The 16,977-nt window shown below is 32.6% G+C and overlaps 1 protein-coding gene across 2 annotated transcripts in view; it reads left to right on the top strand.

Moving 5' to 3' along the window:
* The first annotated feature begins 5,937 nt into the window (after positions 1 to 5,937).
* Positions 5,938 to 16,977, top strand: part of LOC118184093 (furin-like protease 1, isoforms 1/1-X/2) — a 72,185-nt gene continuing 61,145 nt past the window's right edge. Inside the window, exons 1-3 of one of the 2 annotated variants that reach the window (XM_085819526.1) lie at positions 5,938 to 6,539; positions 11,311 to 11,409; positions 11,886 to 11,990. In XM_085819526.1, coding sequence (XP_085675652.1) covers positions 6,366 to 6,539; positions 11,311 to 11,409; positions 11,886 to 11,990 — 378 coding nt within the window. In that variant the 5' untranslated portion in view covers positions 5,938 to 6,365. The remainder of the gene's footprint in view (positions 6,540 to 11,310; positions 11,410 to 11,885; positions 11,991 to 16,977) is intronic. The other variant, XM_035353735.2, reaches the window with a different exon arrangement.

The following is a 16,977-nucleotide window of genomic DNA, read 5'->3' as shown; positions in this document are numbered from 1 at the left end:
ATGGACTCTCCGATAGTGTATCCTATGTATAACTTGCATACGAATCAGTTTCTCTTAAAATGTCTTTCACGAAGGCATCACTCTGGTTAGGCAGATAACCCTCGCATGCCATAATTAAATAAACTAAATTTCGTTCTCTCCGTTTTGCACAGATACAGTAAAATTAAGTTTTTGTTTATTTTATCTCTTTAGTATTGTGTTGATCATTTTTAAAATTGTTTTTATTTAAATAATTTCTATCAGCTTTGAAGCAATCGCAGTGGTCCAGGAACGTACTAATCTATATTACATTATATTGATTTCTATGGGGGAAAATTGTTTCGATTTACAAACTGTTTTAACGAATTAAGGTCATGAACCGAGGTTTTTTTACTGATTATGATTATGTTGTGTGTTATATAACATAGAAAAAAATGCAAGAGGGTTGATGAAGAAAACCATCATCGTTTAATCGATGCATAAATAAATAAATAAAAATAAAAATCTGAAAGGTTTCAGACTTTAACGGTCACCCAAAAGGGTTTGTTAATGTTTTTCTATACTCTACCTGAGCTTGCAGTCTACCAGTCTGGCTGTTGCACTCGCTCCTGCTAACCCATTTCTTTTTTGTCTTTTTAGCTTTATTACTAAGCACCATTTTCTTCGCACTTACGTCATATACATTTCAACAGCAAATTTACAACATTTTTAAAAGCAGCATAAGAGTATACGTTTAGAATCCCCGATGCAGCACTAAGTATTGGCATATATTTTTCGCTCAAAGGAGCGTTAGCTCCAGAAGTGTTTTCGCATTTTGCATTGGTTCAGTATAAAAGTCTGAATCAGTTCCAAATTGTTGCCACCAAGTGTTAGAGTTCTGTATATTTAAAGAAATTAAATAATGAAGAATCTGCATGAATGTATGTATGTTTCTCGCACTATGAAAAAACAGCGGTACCTAGAGACATCAAATTTTGAATAACGTAGTCCTCCACTCAGATATGGGCACCTGCAAGCCCAAATTTGGAATATTTTATTATCTATTTCATATTTTGTAAAACTTTAAAGAATTTTTGATTAACAAACTCAACGATTTCAGAGGATTCCATTAACATTCACATGGCATGTATCTTCAAGCACGGATATTTATTCCGCGAGGTTTCTTCTTCTTCTTCTTCTTTTTTTTTTTTTTTTTTGTAATAATGCTGTTGAATTGAATTTTATGGTTCAAGTACTTCTGGAATTGAGTTTTATGGTTTAAGTAATCTGAAACTTTCAGATTTTATTAATTTTTTTTTTTTTTTCCCGGTCTTTTCTCAGTTTGTCATATCAATGTTCAGTTTTGTTACCAAGATGACTTAAAAAAACTTTTTTTTGTCTTTTTATTATTAACGTTTCGTATGTTTATTCATTAAGTATCACGTTCTTGGCGCTTACACCATATGAAATTCGATTTAACAGCAAAATCACAAAATATATAAAACCAGCATATTCTTAGAATTTGCAATAGACAGGCTCGCACGCTGGAGATAAAAATGTTTTATTCCGTATAGTTTTACCTTTGCTCGTTTCGAAATCGTTGACTTTGTTAATAAAAAATTCGTTAACTTTTTTTCAAAATATGATATAGATAATTAAACAAATACATAATTCAAAATTCGGGTTTCTAGGAGCCCATGTTTGGATGGAGGACTACGTTATTCCGCCGTTTTATCAGTGTGAAAAACATGCATACATTCATACATATTCTTCATTGTTTAATTTCTTTAAATATAATACAGGGTGATAATATTTGGTGGCAACAATATGAAACGTGATACGCTATTAATAGTGGTTCAACGCAAAATGCCGTTTCAAAACTCATATCCCATTCGGGACTAACGATTTGGGCTAAATAAGATTATTGAATTATTTCTGAAACTCAAACTGTGTTAGTAAAAAAACTCAACATTGATACGATTAATTGAAAAAAACTGGGGGGGGGGGGTGGAAATCTGAAATGTTTCAGATTTTAAATTACGTCTAAAGGTGCATTTTTCTAACGTTTTCCGTGTTACCTTTATTTATTAAATATCATGTTCTTTGCACTTAAACCATAAAATTTAGTTCAATAGCAATGTCGCAAAATAATTTTAAAATGAGTATATCTTTAGAATGTCCGATACACAGTTCAACGCGCTGGAGATAAAAAGGTTTTTTCCCCCGTAGAGTGTTGCCATTGCTCGCTTTTAAATCGTTGAGTTTGTTAATCAAAAGTTCGTTAAAGTTTTATAAAATATGAAATCGATCATAAAACAAATTCCAAATTTCAAATTTGGGGCTTTCAGATGCCCATATTCGCAGTAGGATTACGTCATTCAAAACTGGATGGCTCTAGATAGCGTTGTTTTATGACAATGCGAGAAATATGCATATATTTATGCAGTTTTTGCATTATTTAATTTTTTCAAATATATTGCAGAACTCTAACATTTCGTGGCAACAGTTTGAAAAGTGAACTGACATTTATAGGAGTCCGACGCAAAATGCCAAAACGAAAGTAATAGTCCTTCGGGGACTCAAATCCCTTTGGACTAAAAAACTGAAAAATGTATGCCAAATCTTAACTCTGCATTGAGAATTCTAAAGGTATACTTCTAAAACGCTAAAAAAAGTGTGCTTCATAATAAAGCTAAAAAGACAAAAAAAAAAAAAAAAAAAAAAAAAAAGTGGGGGTGTAGTTGGAGCGATTGCAACAGCAGACTGGTAGGCTGCTAGCTCAGCAAGAACATAATAAACCTTAACAAATCCTTTTGGGCCACCGTTAAAATCCACCCCCTTTTTTTACATTTTTCTAATTTATTTAAACATTTTTAAGGTTTTGTTGAAGGGAACAGCTAAAACTTGAATTTCATACTGATGTTAATATCTAACTGTTGATCTGGAACTAGGACTCTGTCTGTCTGAAGTAAACTGCTTCTTCACTTTTATCTTCATCTCAACTAATATTCTTCCCCTTGGGGGAAACAAAAAATATTGTATTATTGTATACTACAAATTCTTAGAAATCATAATTAAGCAAGATGAAGTGGAAAAACTTACAGTTTTACTGCGAAAAATGGCAGCAAAATAAACAGTTACGAAGAGCCCAAAGAGAAAAAAAGATATAAAGCGAAATTCTCCTTAAGATGCGAGGAAAATCAAATCGCTCGCAAAGCAAAATCTAAAAGCAGTTAATCACCGAGATAAATTCTCAGTATCAAAATATTCGCACTTTTTACAATTTCGAACTGAACTATTCAGGCTTCAGTGAAGTTTATATTTATATCCCACTTCTGGAAGCTTCCAGAAAAATTGGAATTATGTTCGGAGAGTAATACTGGTGAGGACATCTGGCTGCTTGAATTCTCTGAAGAATCTCAGAATTCTTCAATACATAAGCTAAAGGAATTGAAACTGTACTGCTAAAAATTGTTTCATGAATATTTTTTATCGTTTATTCTTCAAGGCAGATAAGTAAGTGACGGAAAGGTAATACTTTCTAGGAAGAAAAGTAAAATATTTTTTTTTCATGTTGCTGTAAAGCTGCAATAATCTGGGAGAGCCTACCGAATACTACACTCAGATTTATTATTAGCTTTTACAAATAATAATAATAATTTACTTGACGGAACGTTTGTTGAATTAAAACAAGTATAATAAATACATGATTGTTTAGTAAATTCAAATTTGATTTTGCTAATCACACGATGATTAACGCTGTATTAATAAATTGCTTTAAAATCAAAACTATTTAATTGTATTGGAAATTATCGAGAAAACTATAGTAAATTCAAATTTGATTTTGCTAATCACACGATGATTAACGCTGTATTAATAAATTGCTTTAAAATCAAAACTATTTAATTGTATTGGAAATTATCGAGAAAACTATTCAACTGTATTGGAAATTATCGATGAATTAAAAATTTATTCAGCTGTATCGTAGAAACTTCATCATAAACAAAAGTTCAAAGTAGCTTGTTTTAAGAATACCACTTAAATTGCAAAAATCTGTTTGAATTTTTTGTTTCAATAGAAAGTTACACCTTTGATATTTTTAAAGTATTCATCATTAAAATATAATACATAAATTTAGTAAATGAGTTTAAGAAGCATCATGCAATCGTATAATCCTAATTTTTTTCCGAAGATCGAAAAAAATACTTTAAATAGGTTATCAAATAACTTGAAATTTTAGAATAATGCATATATATATTCAGTTCAGTAATAAACATATAAGTATCCAATTAATAAGATATAAATTACTAATATTTACGCTGTATTGCTAGGTAGAATATTTTATGCAAAGAAATTGTAAGAAAACTTCAAGCAGAAAGAGTCTTAACCGGCAGCAAAACGCAGAACGGTCTTAAGAACTAGGGAGGAACTGGATACTATCGGAAGGGTGACCCCCTAATTTTGCATCAGAAGTGATGTGGACTTATGAGTATCAGAGGTGGTAAAGAGTCATGAGAGTGACGCTTATTGCAATAAGTTACTGGAGATAGAGGAAGAAATTTTTAAGCGGAACAACTTGGAGACGGGAACGTTAATGGAAACAAAGAGAAGAGTCCAATGCTTTCTGACCATGATTCCCTGCCGAAACAATTCCAGCTGTTAAGCAGAATGTGCAGCGATTAAAAATTTACCCTGAATTGGAGAATCGTAAACTGAGAACAAAAATAAGCTTCTGTAACAATGATAATTTTCTTTTCCCTTATTTAATTAACATTCTTTCAGAAAGCTTCGCTTTTAGTACTTTTGGGAATGAAAAATTTACCCGCTTTCATAAATTCATTGTACTTCCTCGAGAATAAGTCTCTGACATGTGGGTGGGAGCTTTATTGACCTCTCAATTTCTATAATAAGGTTTGTTTCCCACAAAAAGAGAGCCAGGTATTCGGAAGTTAGAATCGATAAAAAGGTAACTTTGTTATTAGAATAAAATTTTTAATATCATAAGTATTTTCAGCTGAAATTGTGCTTCAGTTAGACAAAAAAATGTGCTATAACTTTCTTATTTAGGGCTTTGGTGTACTTCGGCTCTATCTCAAAAAGTGAGAGTTCAACGGAATCTGGTTCCGGTGGACTGCGATATGTATTATGTGGCTGTTATAGGGGGAATGGTTTGAGGTAAAAGTATTTCAAATGGACATCTGCAAATGTATTTGCATTATCGGTATCGGAATATTCGATTCCTGACAGGTGTTAGGACTTCGGCCTTATAGGAGTTACGAAGTTTACGAGAAATATCGTTAAATGAATTGTCCATAGTCACCAGTGAATTGAGATAGTTTGTTCATCTTTTATTTTTGAAGGCAGTAATTTCTTGTTTGATTTGTTTTAAGGAGCTTTCAACTAGTTTTTAACACGTAAAGGTCATCTAGAATGGTAGCACTAGGTATTAGCAAAAAAATTTTTGTGCAAGCAATTTTATAGAGTGCTGTAGAATTTGAAGCGAAATCATTTACGTTCTCTTTACTACTAAGAACATATAGTGAATTTGAGTTTCAGAAAGCAGCGCCTCCTTATACTCTGTATCAGGTGAAGAACATCGGTAAAACAAAAAGACGAAAGTAAAAGTCAAGTGGCCGCCATCAGTCGACGAATAAGGTGAGTTTCTGGTCAAAGGTCCAAATCAGTGAATTGAAGAATTTAATATGAGTAAAAATGTTAAGGATGGAGAAGACAAGGCCGACTAGGTAGATCCAGTTGGCCTTGTCTTAGATCACCGCTATTATTTTCTAATTTCAAATTCATTTGTAAATTTCGAATTAATTTATTGCTTCTCATGAGTTACAATTTATTAAAACGTATTAATATTTCCTAGTATTCTGATGGGTTTTTGCAGAAAATGTAAACTATGTAGTTTTTTATTCTGTTTGGATTCTGAAGTCGTGACTAATTTATAAAAGCACATTTTTATTCTCCTTTGGCAGCACCTCACAAGAAGCAGAAAGCTGTTGTGTTGTAGGATAATGTTATGTTTATAGGTAAATCCTCAAAGCAGATCGGTGATACCAACTTGTCATTAATGATTGATTTAGAAATGTTTAACATTTCTTCAGTTCCTTCTCCCCAGGTTGCTCAATCATGGATTTAAAAAAACAATGTTTTGTTTTTCGTCGTGTTACCTTGGTGATTTTTACATCATCTGACGCTGAATTCTGAGTATTAACAAGAAATGCATTGTTTGTTATTTTAGTTATTTGGAAGGAAATTTGAATTGCGTTTCCGAGAGAAAAATGACTCACATTAAAAATCTTTTCTTCAGCTGACGCTGATACTCATCTCAATTGAAATCTCGATAATTTAATATCTTTTCTCTAGGAAATAAGTTCTTTAGAATTTTAAATTTATCAACAATGGGTTTTGGGCATTGCACCAACAAATTTTTGTACTTAATTGTTGTCATTAATTACAGTGTTGGGACAGTTAATTGTAAGCTTTATTCGGATCAGTTTGTTGTACAAGTAACCGGAGGTCCTGATGTAGTCAAACAGTTAGCGGATGAGCATGGATTTGACATCCTTGGTAAAGTAAGTACTTTAGTAAGTTAAATTATTTCTTATAGTTTCATTGGCTGCTACAAAAATTAACTTTTAAACTAATTAATTTTATTTTAAACAATATTTTGAATTATTTACTTTTTACATAGTTCTCAACGTTATATTCCCATAATTCAATTTTAGAAGATGACATTTTCAGGGATTTAAAAGTTAAAGAATGACAATATATTATGAATTGTCATAATTAAGTTGGACTATATTGGATCAATATTTGCATGAAATTTAGTGGTTTTCCTTAATTATGTGTCTTTTATGCTTAAAAGTTTTGCAAATAAATAGGTATTGTGAAATATTAGTAGTGGAAATGAAGTATATGATTAAATGACCAGTATAATCATTCCCTAACCATTATGAGTTGTAATGCTTAGGGAGTAAGTATATGATTTAAATGACTAGTATAATCATTCCCTAAGCGTTGTGAGGTGTATGTAGAATTATGTATTTATTTATTGCTTATAAATGTTGTCTTTGATAGAATTCTACATTATATCTTGTAAAGTCTATGTCTCTTTGGGAACCTAAACTATTGAATTTAAAAGGACTTTTGAAGAATTTTGTTCTAGTCTTGTGAAATAAAACAGAAATCAGAAGTGGGTGTATAAGACCTTTTATTTTAACACAACAAATGACTGGGTGTGGGTTTACATAAGCCAAGAACTTCTGACTTAACAGAAATATGTAACAAATAATGAATTCAAGCTGTGGTAACTTAGCCTAATGGCTCAAAGAATACTTAAACACGCAGGAACGGCTCTGGTTTGTAGTAAATGGACAAGACTAAGCCAAATGGCTAGAAACGCTCAAGTTGCTAATAATCACAGCACAATGGGTCTGGAATAGGAGTCATGCTCTAAAATTAACTTCCCAAACTCTTGCTTAAGTAGCACGTCTTTCTATCTTAATCTGAATAAACATTTGCTATTTCATTTACATTCTGGCATGAAAAGAGGGGGTGAAAAGAGAATAATAGGAAAGAAATAAGAATGAAGTATTAGTTAAAAATAAATAGATAAATCTCACAAATTGTTAAATTGAAATAAAAAAAGTTTGGGTTTTGAATTTTTCACTTTAAAATAAACATAGTACTAATACCTTGCATAATCCAGATTCAACATAGTTCACTAATATATTCAGAATTTCAAAACAAATTAAACTTTAACTGGGAAAAATTTAAATTAATAAAAAAATTTAGTGTTGAAAATTTTTTTTAATGTATAAATGATTAATTCCCCCCTTTTTGTTAACTGAAGTTTCTTTTTGTGCATTTTATTTTTATGCAGCTTTTAGATTATGCAGTGTGATACATATTGCATTTTTTTTCTATTCCTATTTCCTATCCAATTTGTTGTAGTATATGTATGTACCTATGCTCAGCCTATTCTTTCTTGCTCTATAACTGAATTAAGGACAAGAGGTGTGAGGGTAGTAAGGAAGCATATCATACCACATTATACAAATGATTTCTTTGGTTTTGAAACTCATTTTGGTGAAGTCACTAAGAACAGTGGAAACTAGACAGCAATTTATTTATTGAAAAAATAAAAGAAATTTTGTTATATAACATATTGTCATTTTTGTGTGCATTTAGTTCTTTCATCAGTCCAGTCTCAAACAGTTGCAAATTAGTAGTTGAGCCAATTATCTGGAATATACTAGGTATTGCTATATGTGGAATATAATGGAAACGTAATTTTTTAACTGATGAAGTACTCGCACTGGATATGAGATACCCGATCCTTTTCCTTTTGTTATTTATGTCAAGTTCTTTTGTTTGTACCAGGATAAAATTTTTAGTATCTGAATTGGAGGTCACACTCTTTGAAACAGGAAATCTGGGCTGTTCCTAATAAAAGTTTATTGGAAATGGTATATCATATCCTCGCAAACTCCCATGTTATTTGGATTTCGTTTTTTGTTTTGCTTTTTATCTCACATGGTACATTATCTTAGCTATGATAGTGATGTGCAAAGGTCACAGAACCCTTTTAGAAATTATAAAGATGATGAATCCTTTATTGAAAAAAATGAAGTTTTGATGAAGAATATTTTAGTGAGAACAGTTTGTTTAAGAAAAAGATGCAGTACTGAAATAGGAGATGAACCTTTCTCTCAGAATGACTGTTTTATTTATTGGTAAAGGCAAAGTTACTAAATGGTTTAAAAAGAAATTTTAGAAGTGGAAACTAACCAGATTTCTGTATTAATGAGCTGCCTAATATAAAACATAAAGAAACTCATAAAAGATGTGTGGGTAAAAATATATTTACAGGTCCCCTTGGTGATAATTGGCAGTTTTTGGCAGTATATGGACACCAAGTTTTTGCAATTCTTTGACTTGTTATTTTGGCTTCTGCACAAATCCAAAATAACAAGTCAAAGAATTGCACAAACTCGGTATCCATGTACACATCAACCTATTTTCACTTAAAAAACATCAGAGAATTGCACAAACTAGACATCGAGCACTCCATTGACTTTGTCCACATCAATCTGTATTCACTTAAAAAATCAAAGGAGCAACTAACAAAAAATATATAATCTGAATAAACTACATTTTAAATCAAGCAATGGAATAACATAAAAAAGGAAATTCATCTTAGAATTAGACAAAGGAAATATCCTCTTAACTTTATTTATGAATTTGTCTTCAGTCAAACAAACTTCTTTAACAGCATCCAAAAACTTCTTAAAGTTATCTGAATTAGAATCTGTATACAGGTATCGCCACGTAAGTTCACAAAAATAAGAGTAAAAAATATCGATAAAAGTATATTTACGGGTACTCCTTGATGAAAATTGACGATATTTGGTGGTACATAAATACCGAGTTTGTGCAATTCTTTGACTTGTTATTTTGGCTTTGTGTAGCAGCGATTTTAGTGCCAAAATTCGACGCTACACAAAGGCAAAATAACAAGTCAAAGAATTGCACAAACACGGTATCCATGTACACATTGATCTATTTTCACTTAAAAAAACTTCACAGAATTGCACAAACTATGCATTGCGCACTCCCTTGACTTTATCCATGTACATGTCAACCTATCTTTATTAAAAAAAATATCAGAAAATTGCACAAACTTGGCATTGTGCACTCACTTTGTTCATGTACACATCACTAAAAAAGTCAAAGGAGCACCCAATTCTGCAGTAGAGGCAAACAAAAAATACATAATCTCAATAAACTGCATTTTAAACCAAACAATAAAATAACATAAAAAGGAAAAACCTCTTATGCATCTAAGCACTACGCAAAGCAAATATCCTATTACCTTATTTAGAAATTTCTTCATCTTCAGTCTGCGGTACACAAAATTCATTTAACAGCATCCAAAAACTTCCTAAAATGTTCTGAACTCAAATCCGTATATTGGCGTCGCCACATAAATTCACAAAAATAAGAGTAAAAAATATCCTCTGTTGTTTCGGACTGTCCGGAAAATGGCTACTAAGTAAACCTTCATTTACACACCAGTCAATTAATGCTCTTTTCCCCTTTCATTCCAAATCATGCAGAAATTTTAAATTAATCTTACTAATTTCAGCCATTCTACCATCTAAACAACAAAACAATGTACTTCCTAACCAACGCACACCACAAGCCCTTACAAAACATCCCATAATTCAGAATTTACCACAATCATGCAACCGATTACATCGTAATAGGGTTTCCATTACATTCAACTACTCAGGTTACCATAAATGAAACAACAACTTGGCGATAAACGAAACAACAACTTGGCGATAAATGAAACAACAACATCGTGATAAAAAAAGGGGTACCCTTCAGTTTACTCTAACCAAAATATCCTCCATAATGTTGCTATCATCCGACACTGAACCATACACATTTCCTTCCTACAAACAGGACACTTAATAATGGCTACTAAGTAAACCTTCACTGAATAAGCCACAAAATAAAACACTTATCTAAAATCCGACACACACTTTCCAAATCTTTTCCCATGATTCAAATTGACCACAATCATGCAATCAATTATGTCATAATAGGGTTTCCATACCATTCAACTACTCAGGTTACCATAAAAGAAATAACAACTTTATGATAAATGAAACAGCAACTTGGCAATAAATGAAACACCGACTTGGCGATAATCCAAGGGGCACCCTTAAATCTACTCTAGCTGAAAAGAAAAATGCGATTTATTTGTCAAAAATGTAAAAAAAGAAAAAAAAATCGCATGGAACATTAATATGCTAGTGTGAAAACTGTATAAAGTAGCATTTGTAATTATAAAATAAGGTTATTTCTTTATTTTCTATTTTATTTATAACTTTTTTATTTATGATGTTTAAACTGAGAGAAATGGCTTTGAGTATGAGATACTCAGCATGAATTCGTGTGTTTGCATTTACTGCAAGAGTGCTGCTGAGTTAATACTTACTCTGTGATGTTATATTAGTTCAAATATATGTTGATATGAGTCACAGGTATTCAGCAAGATTATTACTTATTCATTGTTGACTTACTTTAAAAGAAAACATGAAACTAGTACATTTGGGATAGTACAGTTAACAATTGAGGCATAAGTTTTTGGTATATTATTGAGTTATCTTATTATAGATTACTGAAATAGCTATGTCTTATTAAATATATTTCTTATACAACCATTAAGATGACTGATTTTGATTTTTATATCTTGATGACATCGTAAATGCTGCGAAGATAGTTTGTAAATGCAATATTAATGGTATTATAAATGTTTAAATTTTTTCCTAGATATTTGATGATCATTATCACCTTCAGCATAAAAAAGTAGCAAAAAGATCAACAGAGTGGAGTATTTCTCATCATGAACTTCTTTTAAAAGATGAAAGGGTATAGTCATAATTTTCCTTTTCTTTAATTTTAATTTAAACTCTGTTCTTTTGCTATATATCTGTAGATATTTATAATAAACTTACTTACTGAATTTATGTCCTGTTTTAAATTGTTGAAGGGCTCTATGCTCTTGATTATTAGTTAATATATTTTATGAAACTGTACTTATTAATTTTAAGATCAACATAATCTAATTAAATCTCGGTACTGTTCTGTTATGCACCTGCCACATATTTTGGTAGATTTTTTCATTGTAAACACACAGTTAAATGTATTAAATGCTCATATACACATAAATGGTTTGGTCTTCAGTTGGAGCTAACATTAGGTCTCGGCATATGCTTGTTTGGCTTCTGTTTCACAAGCGTGGAAAAGTGTGGCAGGTGCATAATGGAAAAGTTCCAGTATTTTTGCAGACTATATTTTAACTTATAAAAAAGAGTTGCTTGTTGTAATTAAATTGTCATTAAAAGGTGCTGAAACATTCGCAACAAGTTATTAAGAAAAGGACCAAAAGAGATCTGAAAAATACAAATACTGATTTAAATGATCCAAAATGGCCAGAAATGTGGTATTTAGTAAGTAATTCTTGTATTCCTGCTGTAGTATTATATCTCCAAATTATATACTTATAAAGGTTTTATAATATGTCCTTATAATACTATATAAGTTTTTAAAGCCTTTGTAATGTCACACCATCATTAAAATATGAGGCATAAGAATAATGTATCAATTATTTGTTATAAAAGTTGCTAAAAGTGTAATTTTTAAGTACTTGCAGTAGTACCAGTTTCTTAACTAAAATTTTATCATAATACAGTCAAAAGTCGTTAATTCCGACACCCATAATCCAGAATGATCTATAATCCGTACCTCAAAGCTAAAAACTTTCTGTGCATGCGCCGTGTTGACACATGCGCATAGGCGTTTACCTTTACGACGTTTACCTATGCGCGTAAGACCTTTACGTCTGCGCATATGCATGTGCGCAAGCGCAGAATACGTTTTCGCATGCGCATTTAATGTATAACGGACAGTATAACCTAAAATTATCTAATTATCTATTTCAGTTAATGTTGATGATTGCATTGTTCCTTAATCTTCGAATTGGATGCGGCTTATTATTTTTTGTAGACTGTAAGAGCAATTTTATAAAAGAAAACTTGAACTTTCGATTATGTCAAATAGACTTTCCGATGCTGGAGCTCCCAAAGGATCTACAGAACGAAAGTATGTTTCGATGTCCATCAAACCAAAAGTGGAATCGCTGTAAAAAATGGATAAAGACATGAAGAAGGTGACAGAGAGGTTAGTGAAAACGAAAAAATTTCGATTGACAAGTTAGTCGGTATTCTCGGCACAGCAATTACGGGACTTGAACAGCGGAACTTTGTAACTGAACAAGAAATTATGTCTGTTTATAGAATTAAAGAGAAAGTATTATTACATAAAACGAAGCAACTTAAACAACTTACATTGAAAGAAATGTTTAATAAAGTAAACAAATAAATATTAAGCTTTTTTTTTTTTTTGTAAATTTTGATACCCTTTAGATCATAATTGTTCTTTATTTCATAAATTACAGTTTCATATTTTTAATTTTAGAATTTCTGCATGCCATCTTACGAGAATTTAACTGATGATCTATAATCCGGAATCGCCGAAGTCCCGACGAGTCCGGATTAACGACTTTTGACTGTATAAATATGCCTTTATGGCATGCAATGCTCAGTATTATTTATGACATATTGTTTCTAGTTTAAGACCTTTTGTTTAATTTATATTATACTTTATGTTTGAAAATACGTGCAGAAGAAAATATGCAGCCATTATGACACAACAGCAAATGAAGTATGCATTTTCAACTTGGGGCTCATACTCTGTTATCTTCATTGTATATATAGGTAGATGGATAGACACAATACCTGCCTCTTATTAAATTCACTTTCATTCCAAGCATTTGAGTTTATTAAGCAGTTGAGTTTAATAAATAGCGATTTTAATATTGCAAATTATAGTATCAACTTTGAACTTAGTTACTAAGATAGTAACTTAAAATTAATCTAATAATTAATACCTAAATTACAAGGGGTGATTAAATGAAAAGGTACGAAACGACATAAAAACATAACAGTTAAATATTTGCATATTCCGCTATGGGAGCACGTAGTGAGACATCTCGGGATGCGATTGGAGTCTCTGACTGGGAGAGCATGCGCGGGCACCCACATGCGCAGGAGAAAGCAGAGGCTCTTATCAAAAGCGGCATCCAAATGATGTGGGCAGTCCGTATGAGGACAGGATGGCGTTCGCTTTGCAAAATTCAACGACTGAGGAGCAGCGAGGTGTTATCCGATTTCTGACAGCGGAAGGTGAGAAACCGGCAGCTATTCATCGCTGGATGGTGACAGTTTAAGGGAAGAAATGTGCTTCTGACATGTCTGTCAGGAAATGGAGTGCCCGTTTTTGTGCAGGCCGTGAGAGTGTGGGTGATGACACGAGACCAGGCCAGGCAAACACTGTCATCACGAGCGATCTCATCGACAAGGTGGATGACCTAGTCAGAAGTGATCAGCGTGTCACATTGCAAATGTTGGTGGTGAAGGCGGATGTCAGCTGTGGAACCGTGTGGACAATTGTTCACGACAGGTTACGATATCGGAAGGTGTGTGCCGCTTGGGTTCCGAAGCAGCTCACCGACCAGCAAAAGCTGTGTATGCGGCTAGCACTGCAGCATGTTTCGATATCAGGAAGACCCCGCTTTCATGGAGCAGATCGTCACAAGTGATGAGACCTGGTGCATCACTACGAGCCAGAGACAAAGCGGGACAGCATGCAGTGGAAACATGCGTCGTCACCTCCGCCTAAAAAGTTCAAAGCCGTACAGTCAGCAGGCAAGGTGTTGCTCACTGTCTTTTTCGACGTTCTAGGTCCGCTACTTGTGGAATTCCTCGAGCACAGAAAAACCATGAAGTCCAATGTGTACTGTGAGACACTCCGACGCTACGCAGGTTCATCAAGTACAAAAGATCGGGGCTGCTCACGGAGGGTGTGGTTCTGCTCCATGATAACGCACGTCCACACGTCTCCAGAGTCACACACATGGAACTGGCCAAGTTCAGTGATCTCCATATTTCAATTCAAAAGTTCTTAGTGTTTGTAGTACTTTTCTTGATTCAGCTGAAGTTACCATGCAGTCACGTTCTTCTGTATCACTTTCATTGTCAGGTTCAGTTTTTCCAGCTATTTAACACTTTTTATAATATTGTAGTCAATGTTATCACATGCTGTCTTAATATCAATTGCAAAGTAGTCTAAAAATGGCAGAATTTGTAAACAGTGTCTAACAGGAACTAAGAAAGTGTACCCAAAAGCTTGTCACAAAAAGAGTCTGCCTAATTTCTAAATCTTTAATAGCAGTAGAAATTGAATTTGGGTGGTCTGTGAGTAGACTAGAAAACACCTCTGATGCATCAGACACATTTGATATCATACAGAATTTGATACACATTAAAAATAATTTTAAAAATAGATTTGCCATATGAGCTGATGAGAAATTTATTGCATTTATAAGCTGTGGGAATTTTTAATAAATCTAATGACAGTTACAGCTTAGAAGACAGTATTACCTTTAGAAAATATCAAGAATCCATAAAAATTGAAGAAATAGATATACAGCTTGCTTGCAGTACAATGAGCATGCAGGGAAATTACAGGGTAATTTTGAGATGGCAGAAAAATGATACGTGTCGATGTGGTGCAGATTTAAGGATCCAAAATTTACATGAAATTTCATGCACTTTACAACTTCCTATAATCCAAAATTTCATGTACATTACAACTTCTTGTAAATAATAATCTATCACAAGCAGTGCCAGTTTAAGCTCATTTTGGGCTCTGGGTGCAGAAGATCTATGGGCCCCCTTGTCACTGGTGGATCCAAGGAGGGGCTCTTGGATTCGCTAACAAATGAAACAAAATTTTAATGTTTAGAGAGAGAGTAGAGAGAATGGTACCGCTTGTATTATTGCAAAGTTGTTGTTTCATTTATTGCCAAGTTGTTATCATTTATTGTAGCTTGAGTAGTTTAATGTTAGAGAAACCATGTTATGACGTAATCGGTTGCATGATTGCGGAAAATTCGTAAGGGCTTATAGTGTGTGTTGGTTAGGAAAATAATTTAATGTGGTAAGATTAATTTGAAGTTTCTGTACAATTTGGGAAGAAAGGGGGAAAAAACATTACTTGACTGGTGTGTAAATGAAGGTTTACTTAGTAACCATTATTAAGTGTCCTATTTGTAGGAAGGAAATGTGTATGGTCAAATGTCGGACGATAACGGCGCTAAGGAGGATATTTTTAACTCTTATTTTGTGAATTCATGTGGCAACGCCAGTATACAGATTTTAGTTCAGATAATTTTAGGAAGTTTTTGGATGCTGTTAATGAATTTTGTGTGACTGAAGACATATTAATTTGTAAACAAGGTAAGTAGATATTTCCTTTATGTAGTGCAAAGTTGAATTTCTTTTTTATGTTATTTCATTGTTTGATTTTAATTTATTAGGATTATATATTTTTTTGTTGGCTGCTCATTTGGCCTTTTTAAGTGAATATAGTTTGATGTGTACATGGACAAAGTCAAGCGATTGTGCAATGCCAAGTTTGTGCAATTCTCTGATGTTTTTTTAAGTGACAATAGGTTGATGTGTACATGGATACCAAGTTTGTGCAATTCTTGTTATTTTAGCTTTATGTAGCAGTGGGTGATTTTTGATGCAAAAATCACTGCTACACAAGCCAAAATAACAAGTCAAAGAATTGCACAAACTCACTCTCCATGTACCACCAAAAATTGCCAATTTTCATCAAGGGGTACCCGTAAATATATTTTTATGCAATATTCTTATAAAAAAATGATTGAGCCCAACTAATCTGGGCCCCTGGGTGCTGCCTCAAGTGCCCCTGCATTGATAACAAATTGTGATAGATTAACGTTTACAAGAAGGTATCACGAGAGAATCAGAGTATTTAAAATCAAATGCTTTTTACCACATCAAAGTGTAATTAGAAAAAAAAAAAAAAAAAAAAAAACAAAGACATCGCAAAACTTCATGTTGTCTTTGACACGTCATGACATGCTGAAGGCAAATTGCCATTGAATGATTGTTTAGAATCAGACTTAGTTTCACTGGTTACAGTTTCAAGTTCATTCTTGAACTTTCTTGAATTCTAATATGTAGCATTACTGACAAAAATTTTGCCAATCCTGATATATATATGTATATAGTACAAAGTCAGAGATCTGGGATTGTCAGGACTTCAGTGATTCCATACTTTAGATCATCTGTTCAAGCCTAGAAAGATAGTATGAAAATTATTAAAAAATATTTTTTATTACTATTTCTTTAAAAAAGACATATTTTGGATACACAAAAGATTTTTTTTTCCCTCAGTCTCTGTAATGTGAAATTAAAATGTGACCCAAAGCCAAAATGGTGATATTTTCTAGATCTAAAATCATGCTGCTGATATTCACCATTCTGTTAATTGATTAACTACTGA

This window comes from Stegodyphus dumicola, chromosome 6, assembly GCF_044657685.1.
Source record: "Stegodyphus dumicola isolate Sdum_Otavi_A_Nest chromosome 6, ASM4465768v1".
NCBI classification, from domain to species: Eukaryota; Metazoa; Arthropoda; class Arachnida; order Araneae; family Eresidae; genus Stegodyphus; species Stegodyphus dumicola.
The sequence above is the reverse complement of the archived record's forward strand: the minus strand, read 5'-3'. Positions and strand labels throughout refer to the sequence as shown.